The following is a 15,269-nucleotide window of genomic DNA, read 5'->3' as shown; positions in this document are numbered from 1 at the left end:
AATTTTTTTTTTTTTTTTTTTTTTTTGTCTTTTTTTCTTTTTGGCTTACAATATAAAAATAGAAAAATGTAAAAAAAAGATTCTAAATCTGAAAAATGTAGTGAAAGGAAAAATAAAAATGAGAGAGAGAATATAGTATAATGTATAATAAGAATGGAGAAATTTTAAGAAATAGAGCTTTTGTAAGAGATGATTGAGAGGAAAGAGTGTTTTTAAGAGTGTGTTTAATTTTCTCAAAAAAGATTACAAAAAGGACGAGGTATTGATGCATGCTGTGTGCCTCGATGTGCTTCAGTGAGGGTACAATGCTTCAATGCTTCACTTTAAAAACACTGGGTTTGAAATTGATTTAGTTGTTTCACGTTTTGGTACTACAACATTTGATGATTAAGAAATACGTTACATAACTTCACTTCCTTATTGTTCGGAACCAGCTTTGGGATTCATGACCACTTGGTTGAACCGGAAGGGCTTTCCATTATGATCAAGTCTTTCAGCACTTTGACTGCTATTTGATTTCTTCAATTGAATTCTTAATCTTATTTTCTGTCAACTGACAGTCCGGCATGATTTAGAGTTGTTTCCATGGGCCTATAACACATTCTTCTTTTATTTGGTGAATTAGCTCCATTTTCTGTCTATGATAATTCATTAGCTGGGTTTTTATCATCTGAGTTGGTGAAAATAATAATGAATAGAGTTACGCTAACCTTTATTTGTTTCCAACAGTTTCCGTATTAATTTGCGCTTCTGGATAAGTTTTCTGATTGTGATCTTAGGCTTCCTGATCTTTAGAACATCCAAACCAGCCAAAAGCAAGAAGCAGCAAAAAAGTGTAATTGCACGATCGCCGATGTTGAGAATACACTGGCAAAGTTTATCTGGGCTAAAGAAGCACAAAAAAAGATTGAGAAGTTGAAGGAAGAAGGAAAACCAATGCCTAAGAGCTTAGCTGAGGTAAATCTTTATACATATAGTTCCATGTTCTTAAGAACTAAAGTTTATTGTCAACATTGCCATATCTAGCAAAAGAAAGTAGTTATTGTATGGATACATTGCAAAACTCTTATCCTTTTCTGTTAATACGACTCGGTTCCTTCTGCTTTTGTACCACTCTGAGAACTGACGAGGGCTTGGAGTTTCCTGTTTTCTGGTCCTGCTTTCCGGCATACTTTTATATTTTTTATAAATATATTGATTTTTTATTTTTTAAAAGTTGTGACAATGCTCAACTGATCATGTTTGTTTACTAGGTCCAGAAACTGGTGGGTTCAAATCCTTTGGATCTTGCTAGGTCTAATTTGGCTAAGAGTGGCCAGATCAGCCGTAATGCTCTCTGTCCTTGCGGTTCCAAGAAGCGATATAAACGGTATTTAACTTCGAACCGTTGCTTAATTATTGAATTACAGTAGAACTTAAAATGTCTTTTCATTGAGCTTACCATCAATCCTCAATTCATAGCTTAAAACAAAGCAAAACCAGAAAGAAGATGATCATCCTTTGAGTAATAGGCTACTATGCAATATACCCCTGGAGTTGTTCTACTTTAGCTGAGTAAGTTAGGGTAGAACTTTGGTTCTTGGATGATGATGTAACTGTCCAGAAACTGATCACTGGAATGTTGATCATTTTTGTATTGCCCATCTTACTGATGGTTCCAAATCACTTTTATAAGCCCGTTGATCTTCTGCTTGGCCGCAAAGAACCCATCACCACGACAATGCCTGCTTGAAATGTAGCCCCATAGTCATTCAGTTTTATCCTTCCAACACGCCATGAACATCTGGCTCCTCTTTCCTTGTGCAAGTCTGATTTTAAAAATGTGTATATACTTCTGTTTAGCATGGATTTCTTATTACTGCAATTGTTTTTGTTTTTTTGAAGGTGCTGCGGGAAGGATCAAACGGCATAGGAAGAGAACTTGTTTGTCTGTTCCCTGTTTCTTGACTGAATATGTGGCAGTTCATAAGGATTATGTTAGATTGGACTTTCTATTTTATTTTACCTAGTTGGTTAAGCCATTTAGGGAGGGAATGAGATGCTGAGATCCTTCTTTCAGTTGGCATGGTTTTTAAATGCGCCAAATCCTCATGATCCTTCACGGGATCTTCAAAATGTAGCAAGGCCAAGATTTTGTCTTGAAATTTCACCTGAATGAGTTGGATTGAGCTAGGGGCTATTATTCATTAATTATGTATGATGTTTGAGTACCAATAAATATAGTCTTGAAAAATACATTTCCCGCTTTGGCTCATTTCCTTTATCATCGCCAGCTTTTCGGTTTTAGTATAACGATCGGTTATGTAGAAGTTTTCACACTCTTGTTTGTTAACTTTTAATATCTTTTATTTAAAATTATACGGAATGATATTGAATGATTATAAATGGTAAATAAATAAAAGTTCCTTTTAATTTATTTTTTTTTCTACAACAAGATAATTTAGAGGTTGAGCTGGGTTGTGAAAATTTACGGGTTGGGTTGGGTTACCAATCCAACCAACTCATGTATACCTCTTTGAGACTTATGAGTCTACTCACCACATCATAATTAATGGAATCACCAATGGAATCACCAAATATTGTATGTGTCCATTAGATGCAAATATCTGATAGAGATTTAAATGGATAAAAAAATAGAAGTGGATGCCCAATAGCTAAAGCAATTGGATAAAAGCTTCAACTACAGACTTCTTCAAAGGAATATGAATAAACTATGAGATTTGGATAAGAGCAAACAACTTCTACATAGTTTAATCTCCACTTAACTTTAATAAATTCTTGACTTCAACCCATTAAATGGTGCATATCTACATCATCTTCACTATACAGATTCACTCTTAATGCCATTCTAACCCATATTTATTTGGTTAACTTTTTTTAAATCTTACCGGTATAAATATACATCTATCAATAATTTTTATACTCAATAAATGAAAAATACATGAATAAATCAATATCACATATGAATGAGTGATCCTAAAGATATGAGGGTTAAGAAAAGCTTAAACGGTTGCTATCTATACCAACCAGAATCGGTGCCTCCATCATAACAACTCTAATGTTTAGTGTGCTTAGTTTAGACTAATCTTATGTTCAGTGTTTTCGTAAAAATTAATGTGGAGCTATCCATCTAGGTTCCATATTTTTATCTAAATTTTAGGCGTATAGTGTTATAGTACTTCACATATTTTTGTATTGAATTCCGAACTTCAAATTTTAATATCTCATACTAAAAAAAATTAATATTTATAGTTTTTTTTTTCTTGAGATTCTTAAAAAATTGATGAGATCTGATGCTGATATTAGTACGAAAATATATTTTTTAAACCTTATAAAAATGGAGAAAGGAACGTCACATAGTTGTGAAAAAAGAGAAAGAAATGATTTTTTTTTTCCCAAAAAATATAAAAAAGCTCTACCTAATCCAATTAGAAAATTACTAGTGTTTTGACATTGATTTTTCCCATTCATAATTGATCTTTAAAGTGACAATGTGGGATTAGGTTTAGAGCAAGTGAAAGTTGAATAGTCGAATTCGAGCTCTGACATTTTTAGAGAAAAGATCATGTTATTTACTCCTCCGCTTTTAAGAGTAAAAACTATCCACTAATACACGTTATTCCAATTAAAAAACATGCATCTTATTACGAAGGTATCACATGAGTTTACCATAATTAATAAAAAGACAAAATTAAAGCGGTCATATTTTTTTTATTAATTATATTTATTTCGAGAATTTTCATTTTTGAAAAAAAAAAAAAAGAAATTGATTTAAAAAGAATGTTTAGAAAAGTAATTTGATGGATCACACTATATAAGTGTCCTAATTTGTTGCATTGGTAATGCAAAAGAGAGACATAGAGTGAGAGATTCTAAAATGACCTCCAAAGTGCATACCAGAGTTCAGCTCCAAACAAAGCCATGCCTATCAAAAATGGCAACACTTCTTCTTTTCCTTTGCTTCTTATTCTCCTACTTCTCTTATGGTAATTTCTTCGGTTTAATCGTATCTGTTAAATTTTGAATTTTGTATTAAAAATATTTCTCAACTTTTAAAAATTTCAATAGTGAAAGTCCCCCTCGGCTAATTTAGAGAATGATAATAAGTTTATAATCAAATAATACTCTCTTCATCCGTATGAGGCCTTTTGGAGAAGCGAAAGCTTATAGTTTTATGATGGGTTAATATTATATAATTGATTTGGTGGGTTTGAATAATGGTTGCAGCACAAGCAAGGAATTGCCATAGAGTGTGGAACTGCAAAGGAGACATTAGGTGTTGGGAAGAGTGCAAAAATGAGCACAATGGAAAGGGACTTTGTGATCTCTACACTGCACCTTCTGTCCCTAAGCAATGCTTTTGTGCTTATAAATGTTGAACGCGTTTCGTGGTTTCTTCCTTTCGTTTCGGGTCTAAACTGAATTAGTATCGAGTAACAGTGAGCTCGAGTACCGTTCTATGTGTTTTATTATCTAATTTAGTTCTACTTCACTTTCTCAAATTTTACATAAATGGGTCATTGTAAAATCGTCTTTAACTACTAGATACTGTCTATGATGGTGTATGCTCGCTTAGTAAACTTTTGAGCGTCGGAACTTTTATGCGATGATAAACTAGTTACTTTGTCGGAGTTTTTAAGTACCTTGCAATTTTAATATATTTTATTCTTATAAAAAAAAACCATTAAATATATTTTGTAACAAAAAAAAACGAAGTGCAAATATGGTAAAGGAGATGAAATTGAGAAGTCCCACATCGCTAAATTTGAAGTAGTGGACCGAACGAACTGCTATAAATATAAGACAATGGAGTTCATTAGAACATACTTACCTGGACGGGGTCTATGGGTGATCACGAAGGCTCATGGCCTAGATTGGTGACCTCCATTGCACCTAAAGGAGGGGTGCCCGCCTAAGGTCTGCTCAAAGTGGCAGAGCCTACGTCATAATTTGTGGTGGTGGGGGCCTGCGTTCGCGCGGCCCCTTTCAATTCAACAAGAGTAATTTTATTTATTTTTATATGTTTATTATAAATTTTGGTTGGTCATATATTTATTAGAAATTTAGATATTATATCATTAACCTCGAATCAAAATAAAATATTATGAACCAAAATGGAGGTATTCATTCTTTTAATTATATTAATATAAATGAATTAGCTATGGTTATTTATTATATATATATATATATATGTATATTTTGCTCAAAAGCTATTTTATAAGTTTTTCTCCTACGTTTATTTGCAGTACTAAGTTTTTTACTCAATAAAAAAACATATATTAATATATTAATATTAAATTATTTAAATAAAATTCATTATGGCTATATATTCATAACAATAAATAAAATGTAATAATATTTTTTCCCTAATTAAATTATTATCAACACTTTTTTTGTTATTGTAATTTTGTTTAATTGAGTTTTTTATTTGTAAATTATCAAATAATATATATATATATATATGTATTGAAGAACCGAATCGAACCGGACCAAACTGAAAAGACCGGCAAATGTTAATATGTAGAGACAGAACTTGAATATCAGATGTGGTTTAGGGTTTTGAATTCAACTGCAGTGAAGATACACCGGGAACTGACCAATGGCAGAGCATTCCGCGCCACCCATTGACCAACTATCCGCCGTCACCTTGAACGACGATGCTTCCACTTACAAGTCTCTCAAAGCCGAATTCTCCGATCGCGTTCCGATCCGTACAATCGTCTGCCGGCCAGACGGTGGCTCTGGACTTGCTGGCCAAAAGGTTCGGGTCGGTGGTTGGGTTAAAACCGGAAGGAAGGCGGACAAGGATGCTTTTGCCTTTCTTGAGTTGAACGACGGCTCTTGCCCTCAGAATCTCCAAGTGATCATCGAAGCGGCTGTGGCGGATCTTGGCCAGATTGTCCCCACCGGAACCTGCGTTGTTGTCGATGGCGTTTTCAAGCTTCCTCCACCGGATAAGCATCAGAAAATCGAGCTTCGTGCTGAGGCTGTCGTCCATGTTGGTCTGGTTGATCCTGCGCGGTATCCTTTGCCGAAGACGAAACTCACTCTTGAGTTTCTTAGGGATGTCGTTCATCTCCGCCCTAGAACAAACACGGTAAAAGAAATTTAAATCGTTTGTCAAATTAAATTTGAAGTTAGTTATTGGATCGAATCTTTTCGATTGATTTTTTCTCATTCTGCATTTCATTTCTTATGTAATTATATAACTTGGCATTTACATGGTTTGATCCTCTCTAACGTCAATAGAAAGTTGCAATTTATAAAACATAATCACTTTTATTGATGAGTATGTGTTTTCTTTATTTGACGATTACAGATATCTGCGGTTGCTAGAATTCGAAATGCACTTGCATATGCCACTCACACATTTTTTAACAAGCATGGATTTCTGTATATTCACACGCCAATTGTCACCACAAGCGATTGTGAGGGAGCGGGTGAAATGTTTCAAGTTACCACTTTATTGAGTGAGGCTGAAAGGTTAGAAAAGGAGTTGATTAAAAACCCACCTCCATCAGAAGCTGAGGTAGATGAAGCAAGGAAAATTGTCAAGGAGAAAGGAGAAGCTGTTTCAAACCTGAAGGCTTCTAAAGCAAGCAAGCAGGAAATTGGTGCTTCTGTTTTGGAACTGAAGCAGGCAAAGGAGAATGTTGCTAGGTTGGAAGAGAGAGCAAAACTAAAACCAGGCATTCCAGAGAAGGATGGGAAAGTTGATTATGGAAGAGATTTCTTCGCTCGGCAAGCGTTTTTGACTGTTTCGGGCCAGTTGCAAGTCGAAACTTATGCGTGTGCACTCAGTAGTGTATACACCTTTGGCCCAACCTTCCGTGCCGAAAATTCTCACACCTCAAGACATCTTGCAGAGTTCTGGATGGTTGAGCCTGAAATTGCATTTGCAGATTTGCAGGTTTGTTACTATGCCAAAATTGTGTTCTTAGTTGTATGTTTTTCTGCATACTCACGTATAACTATCTTAAGACAATTCTGGCACTTAGCTTATAGTTGAGTTTATGTGTTCTAGGATGAGTTTATCATACTCATGGATGTGAAAAAACAAAGTTTTAGTTGGCTGTCTCTCTGTGCTACTAAGCAATATGGCAAACAACAATGGTTATCTATTAGGAATAAGCAATCAATGGAACTCTACAGTAGCAGTTCAGTGCTCTTCTTCTAGAGATTTGATTGAATTTACCATATTTGACATATTTTCTTTAATTGGTTGAAGGATGATATGAATTGCGCTGAAGCATATGTGAGATTTCTGTGTCAATGGTTACTTGATAACTGCCTAGACGACATGAAATTTATGGCTGATAAGTACGACCGAACTTGTATCGATCGTCTCAAATTGGTCTCTTCGACCCCTTTTGTACGAACTTCATATACGGAAGCTATTGAAATACTTGAGGAAGCCATAAAGAAGGGTAAGGAGTTTGAGAACAAAGTGGAATGGGGAATTGATTTAGCTTCTGAACATGAAAGGTCTGTAAACCTCCCATGCTTTTCATTTACGTTCCACTCAAACAATGTCGATAGTTCTCATTGTTTTTCTCTTGCTCAGATACTTGACTGAGGTAGTATTTAAAAAGCCTGTCATTGTCTATAACTATCCAAAAGGAATCAAAGCATTTTATATGAGGCTCAATGACGACTCGAAAACTGTAGCTGCAATGGATGTTCTTGTACCTAAGGTAGTTCACTTCGTTTCGTTTTTACTTCTATAACTGTGATTAGTTTCACCCTTTTAATCCTTTTGTTTGTTGAAAATCAAAACTTTTGCCTTGGATTGGAAGGTTGGGGAATTGATTGGTGGAAGTCAAAGAGAGGAGCGATTCGAGGTTATTCGCGACAGGTAGAAGAACAATTCATAGTTCTCTTGTTGATCTTGTTTCTTTTGTGAACTATGAAGTCTGAATTATCATCTCCTGCAGGATTAAGGAGGTGGGTCTTCCACTTGAACCATATGAATGGTATCTTGATCTGAGACGATACGGAACAGTCAAGCACAGCGGTTTCGGTCTCGGCTTCGAGCGAATGCTTCTTTTTGCCACAGGCATTGACAACATCCGAGACGTTATCCCTTTCCCCAGATATCCAGGACGAGCGGACCTATGATATGATACATTTTGTAACACAAAAAAGGTCTTAGATTTCTTTACTAGCTGATGAAACTAAACTCCTTTGAACCAAGGAGATTTGATTGTTTGTATTATATATATATTTTTTAATCTTTTTAGTTGTTGGGTTTAATTTATTCTCATAATTCTTGGATTTATGGGTTGATTTGAAATGACATTGGTAGGTTTCTTCATGTTTTGGATGTTTTGGTACCAACATTTTTTAATTTGTTTAATCATCTAATGCATTTTATTATACACGTGACAACCATGCTCCTTTTAGTCCACAATAAAGTCAATTTAACGTTGACTCAATACTTAGATGTTAAATTTAAAAATAATAATAATAAAATACACGTATAGTTTATCATTTAATTTATTTATTTTATTTGATTGCTATTAATTAGTGTTCATTTTTCTGCTCATGAAAACTACACCAACTTTTTAATGGGTGTGATTTGATTATAAAGTATTATAAACTTGTATTTAGCAAACTAATTATTTAATTTAATATAGTTTTTATTAATTACTCCCGATTAAAATAGATGTTCCTTCTACGAATCTTGATTCAATATTTTTATGGTATTATTAGAGATGTCCATGCAGCGGGGCGGGGAGACGGAAAACCTTCCCCATCCCATACGTGCCACTTATTTTATTACTCTTTTCCTTTATTTTTGCGAGGAACAAACGTGGAGAAATCACATTCCTAAAGATAATTTTGTATATTATTATTTTTAAAAAATAGTTATTTTTTAATATAATTTTTATAAAAAAAGAAAGAACCAAAATAAATCAATATATTTCTTTCAAAAAAAAATTCAAATTTTAATATACAACATATTCTTTAACTATTAAAAAATATATACTAACGTACCTTTTAAGTTTATCTCAAAATTATATAAATATAAATATATTTATATTAAGTAGGCGAGGATGAGGACGGAGAAATATGATTGTGTCTCAACCCTATTTATCTAATGGGAAACAATGTTTTCCACTCTCTTCCCCATATTTCTCGTTTAATTAGAAATCCCCTCCCTATCTGAGGTGGGTAAAATGGACATCTCTAAATATTATAGGCACAACATTATAAGCCATTGTTGGAACATATTATCGCTTATAATGGTAGTTGGTTTGTTTGAGCTCTTTCATGTGTTGGTTTGAAGACTCTTTGTACTTTTTAATATTTTGAGACAATTTTTTGTACTTCCCATGCGTGTTGTTCGAGAGATTGATATCATTTTTGTGTTAATCTAGGAGGGTCCTTCTATCTAGAAGGAGGAGCAAAGAGATTTATCTTATATGTTGTGAGGAGGTTTGGGCATCATACGTTCATACTCGTGGAATTCTACGGTTTTTATGAAGCTTTTGTGGCTTTTAAACGTAAGCTCTAGTTCTTTGTGGGTAGCCTAAATGGAGGTTTATATTTTGTGTGAGGTTCTACTTGGACTACTCATCTGTTCTATTCTTTTAGTGGGCATGGGCCTCGAGAAATGGTGGAACTTTGCAAAACCACATATTGGGATAGGTACTCCCTCCCCCACAACACACTCGTCGAGATGAAAGAAACCTCATCGACTAATTTCAGTCAATATTGAAAGACGATTTCAAGGTAGATTTTATACTATAAATTTGCTTCTGCCCACTTGTTCGAAAGGCTATTTATGATGTTTTCAATTATACTCATGTCATATCTTAAATTTTTTTGCCTTTAAAGGAAATCGAACTCTAGTACCCAGGAAAAGTATTTCGTCCCGTCAACCATTGGTATAGACTAATATGGTTTGAGAGTCATACATGTTGAGTGTTTGGTTGACAATAGTGATTGACCACAGATATGACATCACTCATCTACATGACATACATGTTGAGTGTTCTTTTAGCACAGTTACAAATGTGACATTACTCCGAGGTAAATTGTTAAAACAAAAAAATATTACTATAAAATAAAATAAATTTATTATTGGCTATCTTTATTTTAACTAAAAACTATATTAGCATACAATTTTGTTGATTAATTCATTTTTTATTAGTTAGAAATGTAAATATATATATATATAATTTATATTTATTTCAATTCTAAATAATTTTGTATTTCGACAAATTTAAATGGTATGATGTCGTAAATAAAATTGATAAGATATATATATATATTTAAAAAAGGTTGTTTAAAATATTTATTTATTTATTTTAATAACTTATTTAATCTTTTAGTTTTAAATACATAAAATTAAGATATAGACTATACATCAAAAATCACAATTTATCTCTAATTTTATTAAGATTGTGTATCTCAAAGTTTCAGTACCTTTAACATAGATCATAGAGTCCTTAGTCGCAGACATTTTTCTTGAATTCACGACCAACCTATTAAACTTAAAATTAAAATTTTGATTTTAAAAATTATGATATTAAACAATTTTTTAAAGCTAAGAAACCAAATTTGTAATTTTAAAAAAGAAATTTGTAGAAGGTTTACTCTATGGGGAGGAATTTGAAAATTATACGAAAAAAGATTATTAAATCAAATTGGTGAAATAAATGAGATAAAAAGAAATAAAAAGATGATAAATAAATAAGAAGAGATAAATGAACATTTATCCAAAAAAGGAAAAGCCCCGAATAATTAAAATGAAAAAAAAAAGAAAAAAGAAAAAAGGAATAAAGCTTGGCGAGAAGTGGTTGGGCGAGTTATTTAAAATCCCACATCGGAGAATCGCAAAATCGGGAAGGCGAAGGGGCGTATAAAAAGGAAGTGAGGTCTGACGGGGAACGGTACATACCTGGACGGGGTCGATGGCCGATCAGGAAGGGCCATGGCCTAGATTTGTGACTTCCATTGCACGTCGGAAGGGTACTCGTCTAAGGTCTGCCCTTGCGGCAGAGCCTACGTCATAATTTGTGGTTTTGGGGGCTTGCGTCAACGCGCAGCCCCCTCCCCAATACTAAAATCCCTTAAATATTTCACATCAGACTGCTTGTGGCGTTACGTTGAATCCTCACACCAAAACATTCATATCGTAATCATCCGATGCCTACGAGCTGTTGGTCATCGGTGATTATAAAAACAGCACTGCATTTAACCCTCCGACCATTACGATCTATACTATGTTTGATGAATTTCATGCTTAAATGACGCCCACTTCAAAGGAAACTGGCTCTGGCTTGGCTATGGTGTTGTGCCCGAATCCTTTTGACGACAAAAGACTTGAAGGGCTTGTAGATAGCTACAGGCTTGAGCTATTGAGAAACAAAGAGATGTGGTGGATATTGTGTAAGGCCGAGATATGAATATTGTATAAGGCATTAGAAAAGCTTTCACAACCCAAATTATAAACGACCGATCGCTATAGGCTCGAGAAACAAAAAAAAAAAAAAAATTGTATATGAACTAGATATGGACTGGTGTAGTACCGAGTCTATTTAAGCAAGGGAGGGCAAGAGATTTGATTTAAGATCCCTTTCCAATAAGTAAATGGGAGTCGGTGACATCGCTCCCTGTTATCTGTTAACCAATGATTGAAGAGTTCCAATTTTGGTGTCTATCAAGGATGCTAATGTCCATGTGATTGTCTTATTCAAGGCTGTAATCCTTCTGGCATCCTCAACATGTTCAAACGATGAAGAATATGTTATGTGTTTGTCTCATCGGATATGGACCTTTGTTCTCTGATTTAGTTCTTTCAATTCTACTATCTGTTCTAATTTTGATGTTCTTAGGATCTTATCCCCCTAACAATCATATCATACTGCGTGCAACAAGTTCTGCAAATCTTGATGAACTAGTTTTCTGTTGCAATCTTTATAGGAGTAAAGATCCTACAAAATTTCGGAATATAAAGGTTGCGATGCCTACTAAAATATCAAATCTTCACGCTTTCCACTTCATTTGCTATATATAGCTTTAAAGAAAATAGGTTCCGACCGAACAGGAATGAAATTTGATGCCCACAGGAGAAGGCATCTGACAGTAATGTCACTCAATTTTATTAAGCTTATAGACCAGACCCACTGCGGCGTCAAATGCAGCAAGTTGTGCTTTGAAGGAGCTGTCTCTTTGGCTAATGAGGATATGGAGCAAATGAAAATGAAAACGAAAACGGAAACGGAGCAAATGAAAATGAAAATGTAACAATCCAAGCTTATTGATAGCAGCAGATATTATCCGCTTTGACTCGTTATGTATCACTGTCAGCGTTACGGTTTTCAAAAACTCTAGAGAGGTTTCCATCGTGTTCGTGGGATCTCACAAAAGATGTGCCTTTTCTTCTCTCTACCATCCATTTCTTACTCTTTCTCCCGTGAGTCCTAACAAAACGTCAATCAAGTTAGAGGGAAGAATTTCAAAAGTTCAAAGGGGATAAAGATTAAGAAAGCTAACGCTTGGCTAATCCTCTCTAACACCACAATCAAAGTTCCGACTCTTGCAGCTAAAGGTCTAATTTCTACCATACCATAGTTGAACTGACTGAAAAGAAAGGGAAACTTCTTTTTGTCAAACAGAGAACAGTCATCGAGCAAATCTAGCACAGGTAAGTGATCTGAATGTTCACACCAAAATGGAGCCAAAATTCATGAGCAAGAAGCAAATCTAGTTTGTTTGAAATTTGATGAATTAGTCCCCAAGCCTCAAAAAACTCAATGTAGCTCAAAAAAGGGACTATCTTCAAGTTTTATAGTAAATATGAAAAACATCATGCTTGGATAAGTTTTCATTCAGATTAAGATGAACATATGTACAGCATATGGATGAGTTAAATCTAAATACACTCAATTTAGATATGGAGAATATATTCAAAAGATATAATGAAATTAATTTCCTTGTAGTATGCAAATACACCAAACGAAAACATTGAAATCATGCCAGTAATTTTTCAGCTTCAGTCGATTTCAATGAGAAGAATATTATCAGGAGTCTCAACCAAGAATCAGATACCTGAAAAATGAAGAAGCAGTAATTAACAAAAACGTCCTTTTTTCCATCTTTAACCAGAAAGGGTTATCTATAGATACAATAAATCAAACATCCCAAAGTTAATTCACTTCCAACTTATATTTAACGAATGTTCTTATCCGTCTACTGCCCAGTTCTCGTTGTTTCCCCCAAAGCGACATATTGGGCCCCTCATATTCCAAGGCGATTTTCATTCTCTTTAGTTGAAACCCCACATTCATCACTATCAATTAGAAAAAATTTCTCATCTCAAAAAGATTATGAACATGAAACATTTTAGAAACAGTCCCTTCAGTTCTCCCTCCCTCCCTCCCTCCCTCCCTTTCTGGATACTTGAAAGAAAATATGAATCGACACCCTGAGACCCCCCTCGATTAAATCTCTACTTCTAATTAAGCCACAAGTTAAAGACGAACAAAAAGAGACGAAAACTTGAAGCCAATTTTTGCTTACATTGTTCTTCGGTGTTTGTCATTACAGCATCACGAGTTAATAATTAATACAATAAAATCAACAAAGATCTGGGGGGCATATACGACATTAATTTACGAGTGAATGTGATTAGAAGATTACCTGGAAAAGCCGAAAGTTTGGGAACTGGAAACTTAGGAGGGGGCCGCGCGAACGCAGGCCCCCGCTACCACAAATTATGACGTAGGCTCTGCCACTTTGGGCAGACCTTAGGCGGGCACCCCACCTTAATGTGCAATGGCGGTCACCAACCTAGGCCATGAGTCTTTTTGATCACCCATTGACCCCGTCCAGGTAAGTGAGTTCAACTGATGCCATCGTTTGTATTTATATGACATTGTAAGGTCCCTGCTGCGTGCTTGCCCGATGTGGGACTAAATTATCTTTTCTTTATCTCTCACCTCCTTCCCACTTCCATTGATATTTTATCATAATTTGGAACAAAATATTTATCAATCAAATATACTTCAAATCAACTATGAAAGTAAATTATTTTTTTGAGTCTAAACAAATCCATAGTAAAAAAAATAGCAACGGAGGGAGCTATGTTTGGAAGTGTTTTTGTAAGCAATACCATCGATTATATTTTTTTGTCATATTAAACATATCATATCCATTCGACTAAGAAAAATAGGGAATTTCAAAGAAGTTTGTTAGCCTTCACGAGTTCTCCATCAAACATCACACTACAACTCAAATTTGTAATTTAGAAGAACATCACACTAAATTCTTTCAAAAAAATAATCTTACAGATGTTCGTGTAAGCTTGAATTTTTAACTTTTCTGAAGAGCTATTAAAATCAAATATCTTTCATGTTTTAATGCTTTCCATGTCCTTTGCTTCTCTGAACTAAGCATCAACCTGGAATGCGATTATAGCCATAAAAGATTAATTACTCAAGAAACGTATCTAGTAAAGATTCAATGAACCCCAAAGAAGCACAAAATTAACCATGATTGAAACTAGGAGTTTGAAAGGGCTGCGTTTATGCAGGTCCCGCTACCACAAATTATAACATAGGTTCTACAGTTTTGGGCAAACCTTAGACGGGCACCCCTCCTTAACGTGCAATGGAGGTCACCGATCTAGGGCACGAACCTCCATGATCGACCATTGACCCCGTTCAGGTAAGTATGTTCACGAACACGCCATCACAACTATTTATAGCAAATTGGAGGCTCCCTTGCCGCTCACTTATCCGATGTGGGTCTTCTTTCTCAAATCTCAAGCACCTCGTATAGTTTTGGCTTGAATTTTCGAACAACCAATTTATTGATTTAATTTGAAATATTTTGAACATTCCAAGTATATTGCAATGGAGATGTTTGTTTTGTTATTTTTTATTTATTTATTATTATTTTTTTTTTAATAAAAATAACCCAAGTTGGTTTTGATTTTAGAATTTGGTTCAAACACAATATTTGAACAAAAATAAAATAAAACAAACCATTATCAACTACATGTAATTCTTCCCTTTTATAATATGGACCCACACAAATACCATTAGGAATAAGTAAATTACTAAACAAAATACTCTTCTTATGTAACAAAACACGTAAAGATATATATATATATATATATACGATGCTAGGGCTACACATATAATTAGTATTATTTTCTTTAAATTTGAATACAGTATCAATTTGCTCATTGAATGCTCTGCAAATTTGCAGTTAAGAAAATACAAATATTTAGCAACAAAAGCTAAAACAAAGAGTTT

General features: G+C 34.3%; 3 protein-coding genes, 1 long non-coding RNA gene and 4 other non-coding genes across 11 annotated transcripts in view; 5 read left to right on the top strand and 3 right to left on the bottom strand.

The window, feature by feature from the left end:
• LOC111465670 (protein translocase subunit SecA 1) overlaps positions 1 to 2,212 on the top strand; it is a 3,682-nt gene extending 1,470 nt beyond the window's left edge. Inside the window, exons 3-5 of the mRNA XM_023110180.1 lie at positions 796 to 957; positions 1,254 to 1,369; positions 1,885 to 2,212. Of these exons, the coding sequence (XP_022965948.1) occupies positions 796 to 957; positions 1,254 to 1,369; positions 1,885 to 1,912 (306 nt within the window). The 3' untranslated portion in view covers positions 1,913 to 2,212. The remainder of the gene's footprint in view (positions 1 to 795; positions 958 to 1,253; positions 1,370 to 1,884) is intronic.
• A 1,653-nt stretch (positions 2,213 to 3,865) lies between these two features.
• LOC111465678 (putative defensin-like protein 184) lies at positions 3,866 to 14,605 on the top strand. 3 transcript variants are annotated; one of them, XR_002714224.1, is made up of 3 exons: positions 3,866 to 3,986; positions 4,225 to 4,449; positions 14,596 to 14,605. XR_002714224.1 is itself a non-coding variant. In XM_023110203.1 (2 exons), the coding sequence occupies exons 1-2, from the start codon at positions 3,878 to 3,880 to the stop codon at positions 4,377 to 4,379; spliced, it is 261 nt and encodes an 86-aa protein (XP_022965971.1). In that variant the 5' UTR covers positions 3,866 to 3,877; the 3' UTR covers positions 4,380 to 4,577. The 3 variants fall into 3 exon arrangements, 2 of the variants coding, with proteins under 2 accessions (XP_022965971.1, XP_022965959.1); XM_023110203.1 differs by lacking the exon at positions 14,596 to 14,605 and having other exon boundaries at positions 4,228 to 4,577; XM_023110191.1 differs by lacking the exon at positions 14,596 to 14,605 and having other exon boundaries at positions 4,225 to 4,577.
• LOC111473286 lies at positions 4,824 to 4,987 on the top strand. The gene has a single exon (XR_002715628.1). It is a non-coding gene; the product is annotated as a U1 spliceosomal RNA (small nuclear RNA).
• On the top strand, positions 5,538 to 8,314 carry LOC111465653 (asparagine--tRNA ligase, cytoplasmic 1-like). Its single transcript, XM_023110144.1, has 6 exons — positions 5,538 to 6,097; positions 6,320 to 6,910; positions 7,229 to 7,485; positions 7,565 to 7,694; positions 7,797 to 7,855; positions 7,935 to 8,314. The coding sequence occupies exons 1-6, from the start codon at positions 5,600 to 5,602 to the stop codon at positions 8,116 to 8,118; spliced, it is 1,719 nt and encodes a 572-aa protein (XP_022965912.1). The 5' UTR covers positions 5,538 to 5,599; the 3' UTR covers positions 8,119 to 8,314.
• Positions 10,899 to 11,061, top strand: LOC111473118. The gene has a single exon (XR_002715535.1). It is a non-coding gene; the product is annotated as a U1 spliceosomal RNA (small nuclear RNA).
• On the bottom strand, positions 11,983 to 13,848 carry LOC111465707. 2 transcript variants are annotated; one of them, XR_002714230.1, is made up of 3 exons: positions 13,651 to 13,848; positions 12,505 to 13,059; positions 11,983 to 12,431 (listed from the first exon to the last, which is right to left on the bottom strand). It is a non-coding gene; the product is annotated as an uncharacterized LOC111465707 (long non-coding RNA). The 2 variants fall into 2 exon arrangements; XR_002714231.1 differs by lacking the exon at positions 12,505 to 13,059 and having other exon boundaries at positions 13,651 to 13,836.
• Positions 13,687 to 13,850, bottom strand: LOC111473222. The gene has a single exon (XR_002715606.1). It is a non-coding gene; the product is annotated as a U1 spliceosomal RNA (small nuclear RNA).
• Positions 14,522 to 14,684, bottom strand: LOC111473125. Its single transcript, XR_002715540.1, has one exon. It is a non-coding gene; the product is annotated as a U1 spliceosomal RNA (small nuclear RNA).
• Between the last annotated feature and the right edge of the window lie 585 nt (positions 14,685 to 15,269).

This window comes from Cucurbita maxima, unplaced genomic scaffold (assembly GCF_002738345.1).
Source record: "Cucurbita maxima cultivar Rimu unplaced genomic scaffold, Cmax_1.0 Cma_Scf00002, whole genome shotgun sequence".
NCBI classification, from domain to species: Eukaryota; Viridiplantae; Streptophyta; class Magnoliopsida; order Cucurbitales; family Cucurbitaceae; genus Cucurbita; species Cucurbita maxima.
The sequence above is the reverse complement of the archived record's forward strand: the minus strand, read 5'-3'. Positions and strand labels throughout refer to the sequence as shown.